Genomic DNA, 23,446 nt, shown 5'->3' on the forward strand with positions numbered 1-23,446 from the left:
ACGCAGAGAGGCCGCGTGTAGGAGGTGTCTGGCCAAGAGCCCCAGCTGAGCTTCCAGCCAAGAGCCCGCACCACCTGCTGGCCATTCGAGAGGGCCAGCCTCCAGCAGATTCCAGCCCCAGATGTCAAACTGCCCCCAGCCTTGGCAACTCCCCCACTGAATTGCAAAGAGCAGAGACAAGCCATCCCTGGGACCTGCTTCAACTGTAGATCTGTGAGCAAAAGACATGATGGTTGAGGTTTCAAGCCTTTGTGTTTGGGAGAGTTTGTTCGTAGCAACGGACCCCTGGAACAGAAAAGTCTACAGGAAAGCTCAGGAGCTCAGTTTGGGATGTTCAAGTGGGGATGTCCATTTGAAAACTGAACACACAAATCTAGAGGTCATAGAGAGTGGTGCTGGAGATCCAGGTGTGGGAACTGACTGTGTGGGAGCCTCAGAAAAGCAGGCAGGCAGGAAGAGAAGAGACCCTTTCGAAACACTGGCTTGAAAGGATGTGGAATTCATTCATTCACAAGGTATTTCTGAGCACCTGTCATATTCCAGCGCTGCTCTAGGCACTGGCGGGACTGCCGTGAGTAAGACAGGAAGCTCTGCTCTTGGAAAGCTTAGACAGACTCCGGAGGAGAGAAGCAGGACAAGAGACAGAAAATAAATGATGACGTAACGGTAGACGGTGCCAGGTGCTTACAGGCAGCAGGACAGACCACGGAGGTGAGGGCGGCCGGGGAGCTGTCACAGGTGGCGGAGTTGGGGGAAGCCTCTCTGGGTAGTCTGATGAGCTGAAACCAGAAGAAGAGAATGATCCAGGCAAGCAGCTGCAGTGGGAGTGTCCTCAGCACTCCATCTTTGCTGTGAAGAAGAGCTTTCGGTAAAGAGCCCCTGAGCAAGAGTGAGTCTGACGGGTCCAGGGAGGCGAGAGACCTCCGTGGACAGAGGCGTGTGTCCAGCGAGACAGGGAGGCAGTGATGGCTGAGATCGGGGTGGGTGACACCTCAGATTCCTCCACGAGGACTGGATTTTCTCCAAGGGCAATGGGAAGACTCAGGAAGTTCAAACAGTGAGTGATCTTATTAATGTATGTGGTTTTTAAAAAATGACTCTGGCTGCTACGCGGAGAGTAAATTACAGAGGGGCAAGAAATGAGAAGTTCAGTGAGGAAGCAATTCCAAGTTCCAAGAAGAAGTGATGGTGACTTGAACAAGGTCAAGGTTGCGGTGGGGCTAGGGCTTGGGGTGGAGGGGGACAGATTATAGAGACATAACCTAGAAACACAGCTGACAAGGTCTCACTGATAAATTGGCTTGGTGAGCTGGAGAGGGCCGGGGGATGAAAAGAAAATGAAATCAAGGATAAGTCCTGCACTTGAGGAACTAGATAAAGGATGATGATGCCCTTTACTGGGATGGAGAATGCTGGGTATCAAGAGATGTCCGATCAGTTTGTGTTTGAGATGCCTGCGAGGTGATGCTCAAGCGGAAAGGTCAGGGGGCAGCTGCAGATGCGACCTGGAGCTTAGGACGGCGGGGAGGGTCACAATGCAGCTGCTGTTTGCTGCGGTGCTGTTTCAGGACATGGAGCCAAATGCTTAACATACAAGAGGTCAGACAGGCAGAAGAAGACTGGGCTCAGAGCCTGGGGGAGAAGAAGGGACTTAAATCTCCAAGGATGCTGGTTGTGCAGGGGCAGCTCCCTGCTTCCCTCTGTGTTGTTTGAACCTCAGAAGCAGCTGATTCATGTGGCAGAGCTGCAGGGCCCTATGTCAGCTGGTGACGAGTATTTCTCCCTCTGCCCACCCACCCTGGAATTCCTCCTCCTGCACCCAGTGTCATAAGAGGGACCCCTTTATGTCCGTCTCTGTCTTGAAATCTTTTTTCAGACTTTCCATGTGTATTTTCAATGCTTCCCAAGAATCTCCTTCTTAGCAATCAACAATTCTAAAGTATCAGAAAATATTGATTTGAAACTATCTGATTTTACCTGAAGGAAAACTTTGTATTTCATAAGTCTAATATGACTCCTTTGGTTTAAAATGAAAGCAACAGCCAAACTTGCATAACCTGCTGGTGGGAGTACGAATTGATAGGATCTTTCTGGAGGAGAACTGACAAAATTTTCTATTTCCCTTTAGGATATAGAAAGTCACACAGACTATCATTCTGACCCCAGCAAAGAGAACAAGGAGGATAAGCTAAGAAGAAAAAAAGAGAGAGAAAGAGAGAGAAGGGTTTGAAACCCATCAAAGAACTGAGGATGCAAAGAAACTGAACTCCAGAAAGGACCAGTCATTCCTTGGAGAGAAAGACCCTGGACTCCTTTCGTCCTCGCAGAGTCTTGGGAAGAGAAGCAGATTCATTCTAGACAGGGGCGTAGAGAAAACCACCAATGTGAAGTAGCCATGTGGACCGATCCCGATCTTGCGATCTTATTTCGCAAGAGCCTCAGGCACACAGAGAGTCTGCACCCATCCACATGGGCCTTCCCACACGGCAGTGGCAGCACCCAAAGCTGGGAGCAAGGCAGGGGGGCTGAGAGCTATGCCCCGAGACATGGGGGGCTCTTCCCTAAGTGTCAGGCAGCTGCTCACCATGGCTGAGTACAGACCAGAGGCAAGCCCCTATGAAGCCTATGGGACCCTCACCAAGTGCCCCTTGGCGGCCCGCTGCAGACTGGACGCAGGGAGGCAAGGTGGAGGAGGACCTCCTGAGGTGCACAAAGCTGGAGAAACCCTCCTCCAATTGTGGCAGGAGGGCTGGAAGCAGAGAGCCCCCTCCAGGACACCAGGCTGGGCCAGGAAGCAGAGATGGCTGGAGTCTCCACGCTGCTCAGATCTCAGTGTCTGCTGAAGGGAAGTGTTCGAAACAAGCGGTCACCTGAATCTAACCACCACTGACACCAAATCCAGACACGACTAAGCCAAGAAATAAACTGAGCCCGTCCACCTCATTAGAAGCCTGAGTGGAAGGAGCATTCCTTTTTCTGGTGGTAAATATGATTTACTTCTGTCTCTACTCTTTTTGGGGGCTTCCCTGGTGGCTCAAACGGTAAAGCGTCTGCCTGCAATGTGGAAGACCTGGGTTCAAGCCCTGGGTCAGGAAGATCCCCTGGAGAAGGAAATGGCAACCCACTCCAGCACTCTTGCCTGGAAAATCCATGGACGGAGGAGCCTGGTAGGCTACAGTCCATGGGGGGTTGCAAAGAGTCGGACACAACTGAGCAACTTCACTTCCCTACTCTTTCTGGGGGCTTTCCTGATGGCTCAGTGGTAAAGAATCCACCTGCTAATGCAGGAGACGTGGATTCGATCCCTGGGTTGGGAAGATCTCCTGGAGACAGAAGTGGCAACCCACTCCAGTGTTCTTGCCTGGGAAATCCCATGGACAGAGGAGCCTGGCAGGCTATAGCCCATGAGGTAGCAAAGAATGGACTGAGCTCATACACACCTCTTTTTTACACAAATGTCTGCTGTTAAACCTTTTTTAAATTGCAAGACAAGTGAAATAAGAAAAGATGACCTGATGAGGAGCAAAACCAGTCATCAGAAGACCCACAGAGAGAACAGATGCGGAAACGATCGGGTATTTAAACTAAGAATGACAAATACGTTAAAGAGATTAAGGGAAAACTGACAACATGCTGAACATGTGGGGGATTTCAGCAGAGAAGCAGAAACTTTTTTTAAAGCACATGAAAAAGCTAGAAATGAAAAATACAATATCAAAGTGAAGAGTTCATTTAATTTGCTTAACAGCAGACCGTCTACATGGCAGAAGAAAGGACTCACGAGTATAAAGTCAGGTCGATAGAAACTATTCAAATTGAAACATTAAGCAAAAAACATCTTAAAAGGAAACAGGGTGTCTAGTATCTGTGGCTCACAGATTCACCCATGAATCGTGCTTATTTAATATGAGTTATGTAATTACATATCTACACGTGTGTGTGCATGAATGATGTGCAATCACTGGACAGCCAAACACTTGATGGTGACCAACTCTGGAGAGGAAAGGGGTGCTAAGGGACATTATGTACATACGTAAATAGTTTTTATTTAAGTGTATTTATTTTAAATATATAACTTTTATTTAGAAAAGGAAAAATAATTCAGTACCTTTTAAAAACCATCAATAAAAATAAAAGGCAAATGAAAAAAAAAAGATGAAAAAAGATACTGATGGCACATAAAGCAGATAAAGGATTCACACTTTAACACAGGGCGCTCACGCAAATAACTAAAAAGACCCGCCTACAGTGGGTGAATGGGCAAAGGACATGAAGAGGCAGCTTGTCAAAGGAAGATGTGAACCTGCTGAACTTGACGATCAAAGATAACCTCGCCGTCAGGGAAACGCAGGGTAACACCACGATAGAGTGTTGTTTACGCATATCAAATGGACAAGAAGTCAAAGACAACATTCTGTGTTAGGATGCTCAGCAACAAGTACTCTGAACTGTTATCTGTGGGGATGTGCAGGTACGAGCTTCCTAAAGGCGACTTGGTAGCACCTTTATGAGTGTGAATGCCCCTTAAGCCGGTAATCCCGCTTCACTCCATTCTTCTTCGTGAAAGCTAGTTAAGGAGGACACATCCGCAGAACACTGCAGGCATGGAGCAGATTTGTTAGTGACGATAAATGACTATGGTGGAGACTGCCGGTCACCCCGACATCCATTCTCCCCTCCTTCCAGAGACCCGGGCAGACACACGGCCATCTGGGCTCCCTTCCGGCTCTCTGGCAGGTGAGCACAGGTGGCCAGTGTGACTTCTGACCGGATCGCCTCTCCTCGGGTCTGTCCCTTCATTGTGTTGCTCTGAGCCCTTCTGGTTCCGTGGGCTGTGCGTCCACGGTGCTTGGTACGCGTGTCTGGTCCAGCCCTGGTCTCTCTTGCCTGGGACTCCTCCTCTCCCTTTCAAGACCATGGGCTCCTTCAGGGCAGACCCTCTACAGGACCTGCTCTTTATCCTCAGTCCCTAGGACAGTTCTTGTTACATATTAGGGCTCAGAAAATGTGTGCGAAGAAAGAGAGGGAGGGAGGAAGGAACAAATGAAAAGACGCACACTTTGGGGAAATTATAACGTCAAATTTTATTGCTTTAAAACTGAGTGATCCAAATGAGTTAGGATTTTATGCTCACTCAAAAACCTGCATGCAAACGTTTATACCAACTTTATTTATAATTGCCAAGGCATGACAGCAACCAAGATGTCCTTGAGTGAATAAACGGTTAATTGCCAAGGCATGAGAGCAACCAACATGTCCTTGAGTGAGTGAGTGAGTGAAGTCGCTCAGTCATGTCCGACTCTTTGCGACCCCGTGGACTGTGGTCCACCAGGCTCCTCCGTCCATGGGATTCTCCAGGCAAGAATACTGGAGTGGGTTGCCATTTCCTTCTCCAGGGGATCTTCCCAACCCAGGGATCGAACCCGGGTCTCCTGCATTGGAGGCAGATGCTTTAAGCTCTGAGCCACCAGGGAAGTCCTGCTAAGATGTCCTTGAGTAGTGAATAAATGGTTGTACATCCATACAAGAGAATATTATTCAGAGAAAAAAAAGAAATGAACTGTCACATCATGAAAAGACATGAAGGAGCCTTAAGTGCATATTGCTAAGTGAAAGAAGCCAATCTGAAAATGCTACGGGCTGTATGATTCCAACCAAATGACATTCTGAAGAAGGCAAAACTACGGAGACAGTAGGAAGACCAGCGGTTGCCTGCAATTAGGGGGAGGGAGGGATGAACAGGCAGAGCACAGAGGAGTTTCTTGGCAGTGGAACTGTTCTGTGAGATGCAGTAACAGTGGACACAGGTCATCATACATTGATCAAAACCCAGAGAATGTACAAAACAAAGAGTGCGAACTCTAGTAATGAATGTATCAATAATGGTGTGTCAGTTGTCATGACTGTCCCACACTACTGCAGACGCTGGTGATAAGGCAACCTGGGGATGGACTGAAGAAGTGTACGGGAACTCTCTGCATATTAGCTCAGTTTCTCTGCAAACCCAAAATTACTCAGAGCGTCCCTGGTGGTCCAGGGGTTAAGGCTCAGTTGGTGCTTTCACGGCAGTGGCCCAGGTTTAATCCCTGGGCAGGGAACTAAGATCTCGTGAGCTGCACGGCATAGCATAAAAAAAATTTTCTAAAAAGCTACTCAAAAAATATAGTTTATTAACTAAGAAAAAACCTGAGTGAGGCAGTATACTAGATAATATAGTAGTTTCATTCCATGGATCCTGTAATGTCTGGGTTCAAATCCCCACCCTGCCACCTAAAAACCACATGACTTTTGGGCAAGTGGCTTGATAAACCTGGGTCTCAGGTTCCCCATAGAGAAGATAGGTACAGTAACAGAATCTATTTCACAGCTTTATTGGGCTGACAACATATCGTGTGGGGCCTCTGTGCAGAGTCCAGCACTTATTGAACATACACAGTGATGTCTACTGCCAGTATCATTTGCTCAGGAATACTCACATGAAGAAGGTCTGAACATATTCTGGAAAACACTCCTTGAATACACTTTGCATGGTGAAGAGTGAGGTCTTGAATGTGTGAATTTCCGTGTGTAAGGACACACAATATGCCAATCTGGTACAACTGCCATTTTGCACGTTAAATCCCTGTGAAATAAACAAAAACAGGTCACATGACCCTCAAGCACATCCCACAATGTGGCCAACCTCCAGTCTACTCCTTTTCTGAAAGGGCAGCTGGGGACTGTAAAAATGCAGCTGGTCAGGACCTTGCCAATGTTTCAGAGACCCCCTCTTAAAGTGAACACAGAATTGGGGTTTTTAGACTCACTTTTATAGCAGATCCAATAATCTTCAAAGGTGGGAAAACAAAGAGGCATTTGGACAGGACACCTGTACCTCGACTACTAGTGACTCATCTCTTGGCGGGTGGGGTTGTAGGGCTGGAAAGTTTAGGTCCTCTGAGCTCATCCAACACACAGTCAGAGGTGCAACTGGGGAAAACAGCACCAATAAATGGTAGCGTTAGGGCTTCTGAAAACCTTTTCCAAAAGAGTAATGAGAACGCTGGCAAGAGCTGTCAGAATCAGCCGCTTCAGAACTCTGGAAAATAACCAAGCTTGCAGCATTCTGGGGAGTACTCACTCGTGGGAGACACCAGGATCTGGGAATGAAACCCCACTGTGTGGCATTTTGACTTCCCCTGTTCCCATCTCCCCTCATCCCCAAATCTGCAGCAGCCGTGAAACCAACATCCTGCCATCACAGGGAAAACCCAGCGGCCTGCCAGTCCCTGGAAGGGGAAGAACAGGGTGGAAGCACCTTCAAAGCCCCATTAGCAGAAATTCTTCATTCTATGACTTACCTGAGGGCTCCCTGAAAGACCCTGGATGCAAGGCTGTCTTTATTTGAACTGATTCAGAGCTTTCCCAGGGAGGACCAGCTATTGTCAAAAGGCATTTGATTGAAAAAAAAAAAAATTTCAGGGGATATTGTTGCTTAAAATTCTAGCTGCCCGAGGCGGGTGGATAACAGATGGAGCAAATAACAGACTAACCAAATAGCTTAAATGGAAAAGCTGGGGAACAAGATGTCCGGAGGGGCTTTGAGACGCTCCCACATATTCCTGGGGATCTAGAAGGCGGTGCGCATGTCTGGGGCTATGTGCTTGCTCAGGAAGAGCCGAGAAGGCCCTCAGTGCTGGCTGACTTGGGAGGCTCTGCAGAAGCAGGAGGTGGAGGCCGAGCCAGGGCCGTAAACTGCCCGGCTGAGTGTGGAGAGAATGCTCAACATACATCAAGAGCCCTCAGCAGACTATCAGGCTGCTGCGTCCAGGCATTTAGAGAAAGTACTGTCCCAACTGCTGACCAGTCAGGGACACTCTGGTGGCCACGCATGACAAACGACACAGAACTTACCAAGTTAGTTTAGAAGAGCCTCTAAGCAAACAAAATGGAAAGGAGGGAGAAGATGATTTGAGAATTGCCACATTCTTAAAATGTCCAGTTTTCAACAAAAACTTTATGAAACTTGCAATGACAAAAAAAAGTATGGCCTACACATACTTGTCTTCAGAAACCATACAAACAAGAAAAGAGTGGAATGAAATATTTCAAGTGTCAAAAGGAAAAAAAAAAAAACCCACCAACGTAGAATTCTGTATCCAGCAAAACATCCTTCAGATTTAAAGACAAAGACCTGATCATATAAACAAAAACTGAGGAAATGTCACCAGTAGACCTGCTTGTAAGAATTATTAAAATAAATTCTTCAGAAAGATGAAAAAACTCATGTGCATCAGAACTCAAACCTATGTAAGGAAACAGCATTAAAGAAAGAATAAAAGAAGGTAAAATAAACATATATGCAGAGCTGATAACAGAACTCCAATATACAGGAAGTAAAAACTGGTAAACTGAAAGGAGAAATAGACACTTCAACAATAATAGCTGGGGACTTTAATACTCACTTTCAGTATGGACACAATTAGCCACAAGATTAACAAGGAAACAGAACACCTGAACAACAACACTTTAAACCAACAGGACCCAGCAGGCAACTACACAACAGCTCATCCAACAACAGCAGCATACATGTGCTTCCCAAGTAGACAGGGGGCATCTTCCAGGGTAGACATCGTATGCTAGGCCATAACACAAGCCTCGACAAATTTAAGAGGACTGAAAACATCAAAGTATGTTCTCCAGTCACATGGGAATGAAATTAGAAGTAAGTAACAAAAAATTAGGTAATTCACAAATATGTGAAAATTACATAACACACTCTTAAATAACCAATGAGTCAAAGAAAAAAATCATGATAGAAATCAGCAAATACTTCTAGATAAGTGAAAATGAAGGCACAACACACCAGAATAAAATGAAGAATCTGGAAACAAACCCTTAGATGTAGCATTAATTGGTTTTTGACAAGGGCTGCAGATCATTCAATGTAGAAAGAATAGTCTTTTCAACAAATGGTGCTGGAACAACTGGATATCCACAGCCAGAAGAATGAAACTGGACCCCCATTTCACACCATGTACAAAAATTAATGAAAATTCAACCAAAGACCTAAATTTAAGAGCTGAAAATACAAAATTCTTAGGAGAAAACATAGGTGTAGATCTTTGTGACTTGTAATTATGTGATGATATCTTAGATATGACATGAAAAATGCAAGCAACCAAAGAAGGAATGTTAATTGGACTTCACTAAAATTAAAAATTTTTATGCTTCAAAGGATACTATCAAGAAACTGAAAAGACAACCCACAGAATGGAGTCAATTATTTGTCAATTATATATCTGATAAGAATATAGTATGTAGCATATATCAAGAACTCTTTCAACTCAATAATAAAAAGGCAAATAACCCAGTTTAATAATGGGCAAAAGATCTGAACAGACACTCCTCCAAAGAAGACACATAAGTACATGAAAAATGCTCAATATCACAAGTCATTAGGAAAATAAAAGTCAGCACCACAAGAAGCCATAAATTAACACCCACTGGAGGCTTCCCTGGTGGCTCAGTCAGTAAAGAATCCGCCTGCAATGCAGGAGACCTGGGTGTGATCCTTGGGTTGGGAAGATCCCCTGGAGGAGGGCATGGCAACCCACTCCAGTATTCTTGCCTGGAGAATCCCCATGGACAGAGGAGCCTGGTGGGCTGCAGTTCATGGGGTCACAACGAGTTGGACACAACTGAGCGATTAAGCACACAGCACACACGGGATGGTATAATCAAAGAAACAAACAATACCAAGTATTAGTGAAGAATTGAAAACCTAATGTCCACATGAAAACTGTACACAAATGTTTATAGCAGTATACCCACAGCAGCCAAAAAGTGGAAACAACCCAAAGGTTCATCAACTAGTAAACAGATCAATGAAAAGCGGTCTATTCATTCAGCAGACCATACATAATTCTGGAGAAGGAAATGGCAACCCACTCCAGTACTCTTGCCTGGAGGATCCCATGGACAGAGGAGCCTGGCAGGCTACAGATCATGGGGTTGCAAGAGTCAGACACGATGTAGCAACTAAACCACCACATACAAAATTCAGCCATAAAAGGGAATGAAACACTGATTCATGCTACAACACAAATGAGTCTTGAAAATGTTATGCTAAGGCTGACCATATACTATATAATTCGACTGATACAAACCATGCAGAATAAATAAATCTATCGACATGGAAAGCAGATTAGGTAGTTGCCAGGGTCTAAAGGAAGGGGGATACAGGACAGCTAATGAGTACGGGGTTTCTTTGGAGGTGACAGAAGTTAGACAGTGGTGATGGTCACACCCTCAGTGAACACACTAAAAGCCACAGAACTGTATGCTTTAAAAGGATTCATTTTCTGGTATGTGAATTATATCAGAATAGGACAGAAAAAGGAGGGGAAGGAGGAGAGGGAGGGGAGGAGGCGGAGGAAACCAGTAGGAGGCAAAGAGAGCAGCTGCTCTTCGGGGATGTCCTGTTTATCTGGGGCGCTGTGGGGAAGCGCCCGCCCAGGCTCACGCCCCACAGTTAGGGCAAAACTGGCTGTGCTCCCTACACCCGCCAGCAGCTGGCACTAGCCCTCAGTGGTCACCATGCTATTACCTGCATTTAGGAATTTGCAACTCATAGATTCTGCCAGTCTGGGGCTAACTGGCATTTCAGAAATCAGGAAAAATTTTTGATTCACTCCTTTCTGGCCACTCTAGGCACAAGAGTAAGAGACAAAACTCTCCCTTGCCTCAAGTGTATCAAGAGGCCTAAGTTCAAGCGCTACAAGGAAGTTTTATAGCCATCAGCTGTCTGAGGCTCCTAACCTGGCTATCCTTTTCAGCAAAAACAAAAAAAGCTTTCTCGGGCTTCCCTGGTGGCTCACTGGTAAAGAATCGGCCTGCCAATGCAGGAGAAGCGAGTTTGATCCCTGGTCCAGGAAGATCCTACACGCCGCGGCAGAGCAACTAAGCCCACGCGCCACAACTGTTGAGCCTGTGCTCTAGAGCCTGGGAGCTGCAACTACTGAGCCCAAGAGCTGCAACTACTGAAGCCCTCTCGCCCTGGAGCTGGTGCTCAGCAACAAGAGAAGCCACGGCGATGAGAAGCCTGTGCCCCCCAACTAGAGAATAGCCCCTGCTGCCTGCAGCTAGAGAAAATCTCTCGCAGTGATGAAGATCCAGCACAGCCAAACAAGGAAAACAGTTTTCCCTACTGGGCTTCCCACTGAAACCTAAGTGCATAATTAATAATAGTCAAACCGAGGTGGATGTGCACGGCACTATTTGAGCACAGAGAATCAGGCTAGGCAGCACCTCTAAAGCACTGGATCGGAAGAACCTCAAGTTTACCGGGTTGAAGAAATGGATCGGAACTTCCTCATATACAGGAAATCCACACCGGCCGGTGCTCGGCTTCCCTCTCTTCAGGCAGCCCTGACTGCCCCCGCGCGGCATCGGTCCGCACCTGTCTTATCTGCCACCGACTGTCGGCAGGTCCTTGCAGGCCGGGACCATACCAGGGCTAATGCTGGGTGAGGCTCAGAGCTTCCACCACTCTCCCACATATATCCTTCTTCCACCAGACACACTTAACTGAACTGAAACCTAGAATCACAGCACTGGTAAATTTCCAGAAGAACATGGCTCGGTACATGTTCAGTCAAAAGGTGCTTATTAAGCTCCTTCAAGATTGACGCTTGGGGGCGGGAGTGGTCAATGAACAAAACTGGCAAAATCATGGACCTCAGGGACCTTAGATTCTAGTAACGGAAAACACACAGCAAACAAAATAAATAAATTAAACACACGAGTGGGCTTCCCTGGTGGCGCTAGTGGTAAAGAACCCGCCTGCCAATGCCAGAGACTTAAAAAACGCTGGTTGGATCCCTGAGTCGGGAAGATCCCCTGGAGAAGGAAATGGCAATCCACCCCAGTCTCCTTGCCTGGAGAATTTCGTGGACGAAGGAGCCTGGGGGTCTATGGTCCACGGGATCGAACAGAGTTGGACACGACTGAAGCAACTTAGCACTAGCACCATACACATGCGTAACTGCTGTGGCGGTCAGTGCAGCAGAGGAGGAAAACAGGTGACGCCGAGCAAAGGTCTGAAGGAAACCAGAAGGGGACAAGGCCACCGGGGGGGCAAAGAGGCAGCGGTGGCAGATGCAGGAGGAGCACCCGGGCCCCGTGAGCCTTAGGCTGTGAATACGCTGAGCCGCTGGAGGGTTAGGCACAGGATTACGCTCTGGCCTTTGTATTTCAAGGATCCCTCTGGCTGCATGTCAAGAATAGATCGACAGAGGCAAGAGAGGAAACCCAAGACGGGTTACAAGTCTTCTGCCATTGTCCATGCAAGGGAAGCTGTGGTGGGGAGCAGGGTCCTTCTGGGGAAAATGTTGAGGAATAATCAGATTCCAGGCACATCCTGAAGGAAGAGCCAGTGTACTCCCTTACACATCTGATCTGGTGTGCAAGAGAAAGGCTGGACCGAGTGGCTGTGAGCTGAGATGGGAAAGATAGCAGGTCGACTGTGTCTGGCAGGTCGACTGTGTCTGGAAGGGAAGATCAGGAATTCCTTCTGGACATGTTACATCTGAAATGCTTACTAGATAGCCCGGTGGTGATACTGAATAGGCGGCTGGATGCATGAGGTTTGATAAAGACAGAAGTTTGGGGATCATCAGCATACGATGTACATAAAGGCATCCTATCAGACCAGCCCACCAGGAAAGGGGGGTGTAAGAAAGAAGAGCTGCCAGGGCCAAGCCTTGGAGTACACTAGGGACATGAGGAGGAACCAGCAAAAGAGGCTGAGGAAGAGCCACCAGTGGGAGAAGAGAAAAACCAAGGGACCAGGGCGTCCAGGGAACCGAGTGCAGAAAGTGTGTCAAGGAGGAGGGGGTGATGCTGTGTGTCAAAGGTTACAGGGATAATCACGTAAGATGAGGACCGAGAACTGCCCCGGGACTAAGCCAGGCAGGAGCCACCAGTGGCCCGAACAGTAGCCACGCTGGTGGAACCGGGTGGTTGGCAGGAAGCTTGCCGGAGTTCAGATGAACTCAGAGAAGAATCGCTGACAGCAGACAGAGACACCTGTTTCCAGGGACTCGGCTGTAAAGCAGCAGTGGGGGGACCAGAGGAGAGACGGGCATCCACAGAGGGCCCTCTTTATCACAGGAGAACCGGCAGCGGGTCTGAATACTCGTGATCACGACCAGCCTTGGGGGCCAAGAGGGGTGAAACAGGAGAGATGAGAGGGGATGGGTGGTCCCGTGGGTTGGCCAGTGGAGACAGGATCTCCTCAGGTGCCGGAGCCTCTTCCAGGCGCAGGGACGGCTCATGACAAGCACGATGGCAGAGAGGGTGAGCGGACACAGAGCGGAAGGCATGTGGTGGTTCCCTTCTGCCGGCTCTCTCCTCCTAGGGAAAGGGAGACTGGGTCAGCAGCAGCACATGAGGACAGGGACAGGCATCGCAGGACTGAGGGGGGTGGAGCAGCCGGCGGGAAGGAAGGGGAGCAGGAGGGCGAGAGGAGCAGCACGCACGGCTGGCAGGGGGCTGTGGGAGCCCACCGGAGGCCCGTGGACAGGAACCTGAGGGCCAGGGCAGGCGCGGGGGGCGGCCTGTCTCCAGCCACGGTCAGCTGCTGCACGGGGAGGCCACTGAGCTGGGTTTCATCTGGGTGCGCGTTTTGGACAGTGGACTTCCCTGGTGGCTCAGATGGTAAAGCGTCTGCCCACGGTGCAGGAGACCCAAGTTCGATCCCTGGGTTGGGAAGATCCCCTGGAGAAGGAAATGGCAACCCACTCCAGTACTCTTGCCTGGAGAATCCCACGGACGGAGGAGCCTGGTAGGCTACAGTCCATGGGGACCGCAAAGAGTCGGACACGACTGAGCGACTTCACTTTCTTTCTTTTCTTTTTGGACAGCACGTGTGATGTGGCGAGAGCAGGGCTTGTGCGAGGGCGGTGAGGACACAGCACAGAGTGCTCAGGAAGGAACACCGAGGGTGGAGGGAATGATCACGCACGTGGGAGCCAAGCCCGGCCCGCTGTGAACGTGGAGCCTGTCTGGGTGTCCCACCTAAACATCCTCAGTGGAAGCACAGGCTGAAGAAGAAACAGGGAAGCTCCACCTTATGAAGAATTTTAAGGGGAAAAAAAAAATTATTCTAATCCTATTAGCATTTAATAGGGATTCCTTTGAGCCGGGAAATGCGCTTAACATTTATGAAAAAAAAAAACCAACCCACATCATTTAACCCTTCCCAGCCCAACTACCTACAGCTCTTCCCATTTCATAGGTGAGGACACGGGAGCTCTGAGTGGGAAGCAATTGGCCCAGGCACACAATGTGAAGCCCCAACCTGGTGCCCGAGACGGGCCCCTCAGAGGTATCAAGTCAACAGCCAAGGAAGCTTTCCTGCTGCTTTTTGCAAAATAAACAACAAGCCCTTTGAAGGCAGTGGTGCTGTGCCTCTGCCCGCTCCTCACCGCCACCTGCATGGTTAAGGTACTGGGCTCCCGTCTGCCCTGCGCTCTGAGCACGGGAGTGGGTGATCGGCCGTGACTGCGCTCTTCACTGTGGTTATCGCTGATGCAAACAGCCACTTTCTTTATTTTGTCCATAAATTCCCTTCCTAATAACAATAAGGCATGCCAGGGCTCTGGCCTCATGCCTTATTACGCCACCTGAGGAGTGAGATAATCACCCAGAAATGGACTGCCTGTTGTGCATTTTATTACTTGAATGCAAAGTGATTCAATTCAAGAAACACTTAGTTGAAGACAGAATGAGAAAAAAAAATAGTAATCATGTGAAAAGTAATTCCTCCTAATGCTGCTGAGCGCACTGCAGGGAATAAGCCTCTTCCAGCGGGAGAATGGTCTGGATGACCTGTTGGGTCTTCGGTCCTCATTTCTACCGACTGCGGGACTGTGAAAGCTAGTGAGACTTCAATTACGACATGAATATTCCAGAGAGTCAAATCCGGACCACTCTGAACACGGAGCCTCCTGTGTGGGTGTCCCACCTAAACATCCTTGGTGGGAGCACTTGCCAGCCAACTCTGCTCTCGACCATTCATTCTCCAGCCAGTGCTGCAAGCGCGAGTGGACCAGAGAGAAGAGTATGACCCACCCACCCCCCTACCCCCGGAGCTCGAGACCTAACTCAGGATTTGAAGAAAACGTCACGTGTTTTCAAAAAGCAGGAACAAGGTCCTCCCGCAGTACGTCCAGCTGCCCTGACGGCCCACGGAGAGACGCAGTGATGCCTGTCTTCCTGACCTGCATCTTCCCGGCTCAGGGGCTGGCTTCAAGACTTTGCCCAAGAGACGTCCTCAGGGTCCATCTCAACAGGACTGGAGCTATTATTCATTTCTAGATTCCTCAAGCAAAACAGGGTATTTCGTTGTAACTAATACTATTATTTTCTCTGTGCATTTCTTTTCCATTAAAAAAAAATTAGTTTTAAAAGGCTATTGAAGCAGACATGCAGCCTTCAAATGGTGGTTCTTCAAATGTGATCCCTGAACCAGCCATATCGACATCACCTGGGGCCTTTTCAGAAATGCAAGTTCCCAGGCTCCACCCAGACCGACCAACCTGAAACTCTGGGGTCAGGGGGCCCAGCCATCTGTGTTATAATAACAAGCTGGGACCACTGCTTCACAAGAACGGGAAGCTGATTTACAAGGATGAGTCTGTAGTTTTTAAGGAGGCTCATGAGTCAAGTTCCTGGCTTGACATCAAAATGGAGTTAAAAGACCAGCACATGCTGTATTCAGGGGATTCAACCACCGTCACCTTGCAATAATCCATTTTTCTGGCCACTGGTTAATCATTAACCTTGTGAGTTAAGATACTGCTATCCACATTTTTAGCTTCCCTGATGGCTCAGATGATAAAGTATCTGCCTGCAATGCAGGAGACCCAGTTTTGATCCCTGGGTTGGGAAGAACTTCTGGAGAAGGGAATGGCAACCCACTCCAGTATTCTTGCCTGGAAAATTCCATGAACAGACGAGCCTGGCAGGCTACAGTCCATGGGGTCACAAAGAGTTGGACACAACTGAGCAACTAACATTTCATTTCATTTTTCATCCATATTTTTAGAGGCAGAGAAATGAAACACTAGCAGGAAAAGCCAGATTTACTCATGAGGCCAAGACCCAGAGTCACTGAGCTTTTTGCCCAGCTGTGCCAGGGGTGTACACTGGCCCAGGTGCCAGTGAGTGGTCTGAGGGCAAGCTCACACAAACACAGAGATAAGAACCATGAAGTCTGTACATATTAATAGAGCAATAAGAAAACCTATCAATTGTCAAGAAAGGATACCTTGCATTTGCAAAACAGTCTTAACAATTCTGCAACCTACTCAAAAGAACACGCAGAAAATTAAAAGTGAGTCATCTACATAATGGAGAAGGCAATGGCAACCCACTCCTTTATTCTTGCCTGGAAAATCCCATGGACAGAGGAGCCTGGGAGGCTACGGTCCATGGGATCGCAGAAGAGTCAGACACGACTTAGCGAATAAACACCAACATCTACATAAACGTCTAGTCAAACATTAGGATTCCTGGGTTCATGGCACTAATGTGTGAAGCCCAGTCTGCCTCCCTCATCTGGGTCCCATACTCCCTTAAGATCTTAGAATTGGCTGGCAACCCCTCATTGTTCTAAACATAGGAATTATAAGAATGCAAGTTGATTTACAAATATATTTCAAATGATAGGGTATCGTAAAAAACAATTTAGCCAGTCATCTGAATTCAATTTAGTGAAAAATTCCCTGGTTATAAACCGACCTCCTCCCCAGCCAGCAGCCCGGGCAGTCTGAGCCTCAGCCTTCCTCCATCCAGGGTCCCACCCCTGCTACACCAGGGTCTCCGCAGACCCCCACGTGGGCTTTCACCTTCCCCCCAAACCTCATTCTCACAAATACGTTCTCTTGCAGAGTAAATTTCACGTCTACCCATATACACCACAAGACCCCCACGTACCAGCTCAGAAATTAACTCTAAAACACAAGGGACTCCCCTGGTGGTCCAGCGGTTGAGAATCTGCCTTGCAATGTAGCGGACATGGGTTCAATCCCTGGTCGGGGACCTAAGATCCCACAATGCCCCGGAGCAACTAAGCCTCAGCCGCAGCCACGGAAGACTCCCCCCTCCATCACGTAACATGATGGTCCTGTGCGCCACAACTGAGACCCAACACAGCCAAATAAATCACAAATAAATATTTCAAAAATATATATAACACAAGGCTCGCAAAGTCTGAGCAGGCGATTATTTACCACTATTATAAATAATACAGAACACGTGGAAATGGAAAAACATGTTTAGGACAAGGTTAAGAGGAAAAGGTACACTATAGACACACAGCATAAAAATGTTATTTCCAAGGGTGGACAGGGTCTATTTTGTAGACAAAAATAGCTATGTTGGGATGGTGCTGGCATCAGTCTTGAAACATTCTCTAATAAACGTGCATTGGATTAACGGACGTGAGTTTGAGCAAACTCCAGGAGACAGTGAAGCACAGGGAAGCCACAGACAGGCGTGCCACAGTCCATGGGGTGGCAGGGAGTTGGACACGGCTTAGTGAACTGAATGACAATAAACGTACATTAGATACACGAGACAACGTGCCTGCCAGGGCCTACCAGGTGGCACAGGATCCAGCTCCTGCCTTTGTCACCCTCCCCACCTGCTTTCCTCGGCCCCACAGGGCCCTCTGCCCAGATCCTCCGTCCTACTCCTCACCCGGCTAACTCCCCTCTCCTCCAGATCCGAGTGTGCCCACCACCTCCTTAGAGACATCCCCCTGCTTGCCTCATCCACATCCTCCTGGTAGAGTCTCTCATCACAGCCTGTCCTTCCCCTGAGCTGTACACATCTCAGTGGGTAATTATGCTTTCATTTGGGAAATTATACACTTCATTATAAACTGCATGAAATCAAACAGTGGTTTGATGCTATGGTACCCCCTGCCCCAGTGTACCCAGTACACCTCTGCAGCTCCAAAAATATTTGTCAAATTAATGAAGGACGGAGTTTCACAGCCCGGTCATCCAAACAGCATTCTCCTCCCAAAATGCACACATGCGCGTGTGCGCGTGCACACACACACACACACACTCACATCCTGCCACTCCTGGATTTTGTTCCAGATCCTCACTCTCATTCCCATCAGCCGAGGTACAAGTCTTGGCATCACCTCTGATTTCTCACTCTCATCCCCTGTACTAAGAACCAGTGACCTGGGGGAAAGGTTTTCTTAATTCACACCCATGACCTTTACGATTGTTTGATGTCTATGTTCCCTGTTAAGAACCATCAATGCCACAATAGCAGGAACCACATCTGATGACAGCGGTCCAAAAATAATGCTTCCTGAGTTTAACTGAATTGAGCGTTGTGGGTTCGGGATCGTTTATATCAGCATGAATGCCTTGCTGGCCCAGGACACAGAGCCTTAGAGAAAAAGAAAAAGCTTATTGCAATTTTGTCTGTGATATGCCTTCTCTACCATGGACACAAACACCCAATCTCAGAACATTTCCAGACTCACCACCACACCTTATGTGATGACAGATACGACAACAGACGACAGAAGAACCAAGCTGTGTTGGAGGAACTGACCACACGTTGCTGTCAAACGGTTGTTCCCAGCTCAAACACAGTCTCCTTGGCAGGCTTTTCAAATGTGATTGCTGGAAACCACTGGGCCCTCCCCGCTCCTGTGAGTGGACCAGGAGTGTTGAACGCGCCCTGTTTTTATCACAGCCGGCCGAGCAAGTCCTTGGATGCTGGCAAAGGGGACATGCGACGGATTCCCAGCTTGAGCTCGGTAATGGGAAGTCAGGCAGCTGCTGCCATCTACAGTAGGACACGTGGAGCTGCGCTGTCCAGAGGGCTCTGCCCGCCCGCGGGGAGGCATTTTCTGAGTTCACCGTAGCTGTCTAACAGCTGGGGTCATAACGAAGGACCCCCGCCTTTAAAATGTATGGGCCGATGCTTGCTGATATGATATGAGTTTCCTAGACAATTCTGGCCCAAGAACCAGCATTTTGCACACGCCTGCCGGGTGAACAACAGAAACAAACCAGACAGAAGTGATGATGGTATCACCACCAACTTTCTGAGCCCAGCAATGTCCAGGGAACCCATTGCGCTCCTGCGACCCGTCAGCTGACCCAGACCTTCGGGAAAGAGCAGCGGCTCGCTGGCCTTGGGGCTGCTCCGTGCGGTACTCGGGATGGTGCGGCGTTTGTTTTGGTGCTATTTTGTCTCATTTCCTTCAAGAAAAACTACTTCTGAATTGGTGAATTCTGGAAATTAAGAAAGCGGCGGCATTAGGCGGATTTTCTTGTTTAGCTCACCAAACCGCGGGAACAGAGCCTTCGGGTCTGCAGAGCAATGCAGAGGTTTTGCAGCTTCCTGGAGAGCTGGGCCCGCCGCCGCAGGCAGCTCCTGTACGTGAATTTCACACTAAATTCTGGGTTTCTCACGTAGAGATGTTTTATGCCAGCACCATGAGCATCACTTCTCTTCCCTTAACTCGAACTCACACACTATACATGCATACCACAAGCACATACCCACATACCACACACACAAGTACACCTACACCAAAACCATACACACACACATACAGACCACCACCACATTTTAAAATGCTGATCTCCTTTTGTTACTTCCTTGCTTTGGGAACTCTGATTGCTTGCTACTGCCCTTAGAAAACTGACCACGGTCCGTAATGACAGCTGAGGCCTGCTTCTTTCTCCACGACTGGGATCTGGCCCTCTTTCTAAGCGGCGGCAGGGACTGTCCATGGTACCTGGAGAGCACCTGTGACATTGGTCCACTCGCCCTCTCCACCCCTCCCTTCACTACCCGAGTTCATCCTCATTCATGTGGATTCCAGAAACACCCCCTTGATCGCATCCAGGTCTCCAACTCCCTTCTAACCCATCCTCCTCTGTGGCCGGGATCTCTCTTGCTAAAGCACACACACAATTACATTACTCTCTGGCTTAAAAAACATGCAAGGCAAAACTACACATGTGCTAAAATTTCACAGAACTATGCACCAAGAGAAAAAAGACTGAGTCCTGTTAAAATGGGTGAAAATGTGAATAGGACTGCAGCAGGGATAGCACCCTGGTTTTGCTAAGTGTATTGTGGTTATTCTGTAATACGGTACCATGGGGGCAGCTGGGGGCACATGGGAACTCTTTGCACTAATTCTGCAACTTTTCTGTGAATCTACATTTTTTAAATTAAAAAAAAACCCACAACATGCATTTGTATGACTACTCCAGGTATACAAACTGAAGTCAGACTCCTAATTGTGGGGTATAAGGTCATTTGCATCATTAATAACCTGGCCGCAGGAAACTTCCAGACACCACAGCTCCAAGCCTGCTGCATTTTACACAAAATCCAAATGAATATACCATGCCGTTCCTCACCTCTGTGTACTGGGTCACATTCCTGCGAGAATTTCCTTTTCCACCAAGACTGAGGGTAGAGCCCCCTCTCTCATGAGGCCTTCCTATCCTCCTTAAAACTAATCATGCCTTATATAATCCAGAAAAGAAGAAAACTCTTAATTCAAAAAGATACATGTACCCCAATGATCATAGCAGCACAACCTAAGTGTCCATTCACAGATGAATGGATAAAGAAGTTGTGAGATACGTATATTTTATATATATATCTGATATATATATACAATATCCCATTTTGCTCAGCCACAAAAAGGAATGAAATAATGCCATTTGCAGCAACATGGATGGGCCTAGAGACTGTCATACTAAGTGAAGAAAGTCAGAGAAAAATAAGTATCATATGATACCTTTTATACATGTAACCTTTAAAAAAAATTATAGAAATGAACTTATTTACAAAACAGAAATAGACTCACAGACATAGAAAATAAACTTATGGTTAATAGATGGGAAAGGGGGAGGGATAAATTAGGATTTGGGGATTAACAGATATACTCTACTACATAAAAAATAGGTAAACAACAAGGACCTACTGAATGCCAGAGGGAATGAACTATGTTCAATATCTTCTTGTATAACTTATAATTGAGGGACTTCCCTGGTGGTCTAGTGTATAAGACTCTGTGCTCCCAATGCAAGGGGCCCAGGTTTGATCGCTGGTAGGGGAACTAGATCCCACACATGACAACTAAGAGTTCATATGCCACAACTAAAGATCCCGCATGCTGCAACTACGACTCGGTACAGCCAAATAAAATTTTTTTAAAAAAAAACCTATAATGGAAAAGAATCTGAAGAAAGACAGGTAGGTGTATAATTGAATCACTTTGCTGTACACTTGAAACTAACACAACATTGGTTTTCGTTTGTTCATCTGTTTTTAATTTTATTTTTGGCCATAATGAATGGCATGCAGGATCTTTGTTCCCCAACCAGAGATCAAACCTATGCCAGTACCAATTCAACACTGTTAATCAACTGTGTGTGTGTGTGTGTGTGTGCCCAGTCGCTTGGTCATGTCCAACTCTTTGCAACCCCATAGACTGTAGCCTGCCAGGCTCCTCTGTCCATGACATTTTCCAGGCAAGAATACTGGAGTGGGGTGCCATTTCCTCTAGCCCCACATCTATCTTCACTTTGAGTCTCTGCTTCCAGGCTTTTCTCTTGGCTGTTTATCTGTAGCCCCTACTCGTTAGGGAGCCCCTCCCATGGAGAGAATCAACTGCACTCACCACCTTTACTCAGCACCTACCACAGGGCCTGGCACATGGGGAGCACTCTGCTCATCTCTGTTCTTGACGGACCATGGCTATTAACAGCTAACACGGCCAGGGTAAGGAGCTTGGACTAATTTTGCCCTCGCCCTTGAAAGCTAAACAGTGTTCTTAGCATGAGCAAGGCACTGTGATGAGTTCTTTAGGTCACCCCCGGCCTGACGTCATCCTCAGTTTAGGTTTTCTAAATAAAGAGAATCCTATGACATTCATGAATATGATTCAATCCAAAAAGCACAGTAAGGTCGAAATTAGCAAGGAAAATAAAACCAGTGCCCCCCAAACAAGCACCGAGTCACAGACCATCAAATACACTTACTAACCACTGGCAGAAACACGATTAGAAGGCTATCCTACTGATGCATTTGTTTATTTGTCAGATAAGCACGGATGTCCAGTTTTTAACAGATGCTATTTATATCAGAATCATAACAAAAGTGCCATCCATCTGCCTTGGCATCCAGAGAAAACATAATTCAACACAAGAGTAAGAAATGTGCACAGCCCAACAGAAATGGCATCAGAAGCAAAAACTGTTGGAACTGGAATCATGGGGGGGGGGGAATTATCACTTGACAAAACTGGGAAAAAGTTGCAAGCAGCACAAAAGATTTTGGCAGCTAAATTCAAATACTTGAGAAAAATCTTCTCCCTGTCTATTCTGATATCAAATGATGTTCTGTTGAGCATATTCAAATCCCTCTGCTAATGTTCAAAGTGAGCATATTCACTTTAAAGCTCCTTTTTGGACCTTCTACACACTCAATCCCACATTTACTGAGCATCTATACGTTTGGACAGTGGGAAAAATTAAGGGTTTAGAGTCAAGAAGACGTGGAGTCAAAATCGGTTCCATTATCTACCATGCAAACTTGCAAGTTAGTTAACCTCCTCCTCACCCAGTTTTCTCATTTGCAAAATGGAGATAATATCTCTCTTTAAAGCAAATATTCTTACCAGGTGGCTCAGTGGTAAAGAATCCACCTGCTAATCAAGACACAGGTTCGATCCCTGGGTCGGGAAGATCCCCTGGAGAAGGAAATGGCAACCCACTCCAGTGGAGATCCTTGCCTGGAGATTCCCCATGGACAGAGGAGCCTGGTGGGCTACAGTTCATGGGGTCGCAAAGAGTCGGACACGACTGAGCAACAGCATGCACGCACATTCTTAATCTGGGATCTAGGGACAAGGTTCACGTGTGTGCACTTCTGGACCTTCAGACTCTCTGAGATTAAATTCAAAAGAGGTGAGAGATGATTTTTCTAGAGGGAGGATACATGGCTTCCACCAGGTCCTCAAGGGGCAAGTGACCCACGAAGGTTCAGTGAAACCCTCTACAGGCTGATGCTAGGGCTTCCCTGGTGGTCCAGTGGTTAAGACTTTGTCTTCCAATGCTGGGGTGTGAGCTCAATCCCTGGTTGGAGAAGTAAGATCCCACATGCCATGGGGCATGGCCAAAAACAGCCAACCAAACCAAAAAGGCTGTCACAGGACCCAGATAAGGTATCTAGAGAGACTCACACGCAGTAGGCTGTGCTCACTCCTTGACGGCTGTCACAGACTTTAGGTCCTGGGAGGCAGAGAAACAAAAATCAGAGCCCAGATGGAAGGCAGGGAGACTGTTACGGTGCAAGGTGCTGAGTATGGTCTTGAGTTTTACAGGAAGGACAACAAAGG

General features: G+C 47.5%; 1 protein-coding gene across 30 annotated transcripts in view; it reads right to left on the reverse strand.

The window, feature by feature from the left end:
• EFCAB6 (EF-hand calcium binding domain 6) overlaps positions 1 to 23,446 on the reverse strand; it is a 241,057-nt gene that overhangs the window by 214,201 nt on the left and 3,410 nt on the right. For 22 of the 30 annotated variants that reach the window (XR_014081614.1, XR_014081615.1, XR_014081611.1 and 19 more), the window contains exon 3: positions 6,477 to 6,622. Coding sequence is in view for 11 of the 30 variants with exons in the window: in XM_081587864.1 (XP_081443990.1) it covers positions 6,477 to 6,606 (130 nt within the window). In the remaining 19 variants the exon portion in view is untranslated. Of the gene's footprint in view, positions 1 to 6,476; positions 6,623 to 23,290; positions 23,340 to 23,446 lie in introns of all 30 variants that reach the window. The other 8 variants (XR_014081612.1, XR_014081616.1, XR_014081613.1 and 5 more) reach the window with 1 other exon arrangement.

Source organism: Giraffa tippelskirchi, chromosome 4 (assembly GCF_054371585.1).
Source record: "Giraffa tippelskirchi isolate mGirTip1 chromosome 4, T2T-mGirTip1v1.2.pri, whole genome shotgun sequence".
NCBI classification, from domain to species: domain Eukaryota; kingdom Metazoa; phylum Chordata; class Mammalia; order Artiodactyla; family Giraffidae; genus Giraffa; species Giraffa tippelskirchi.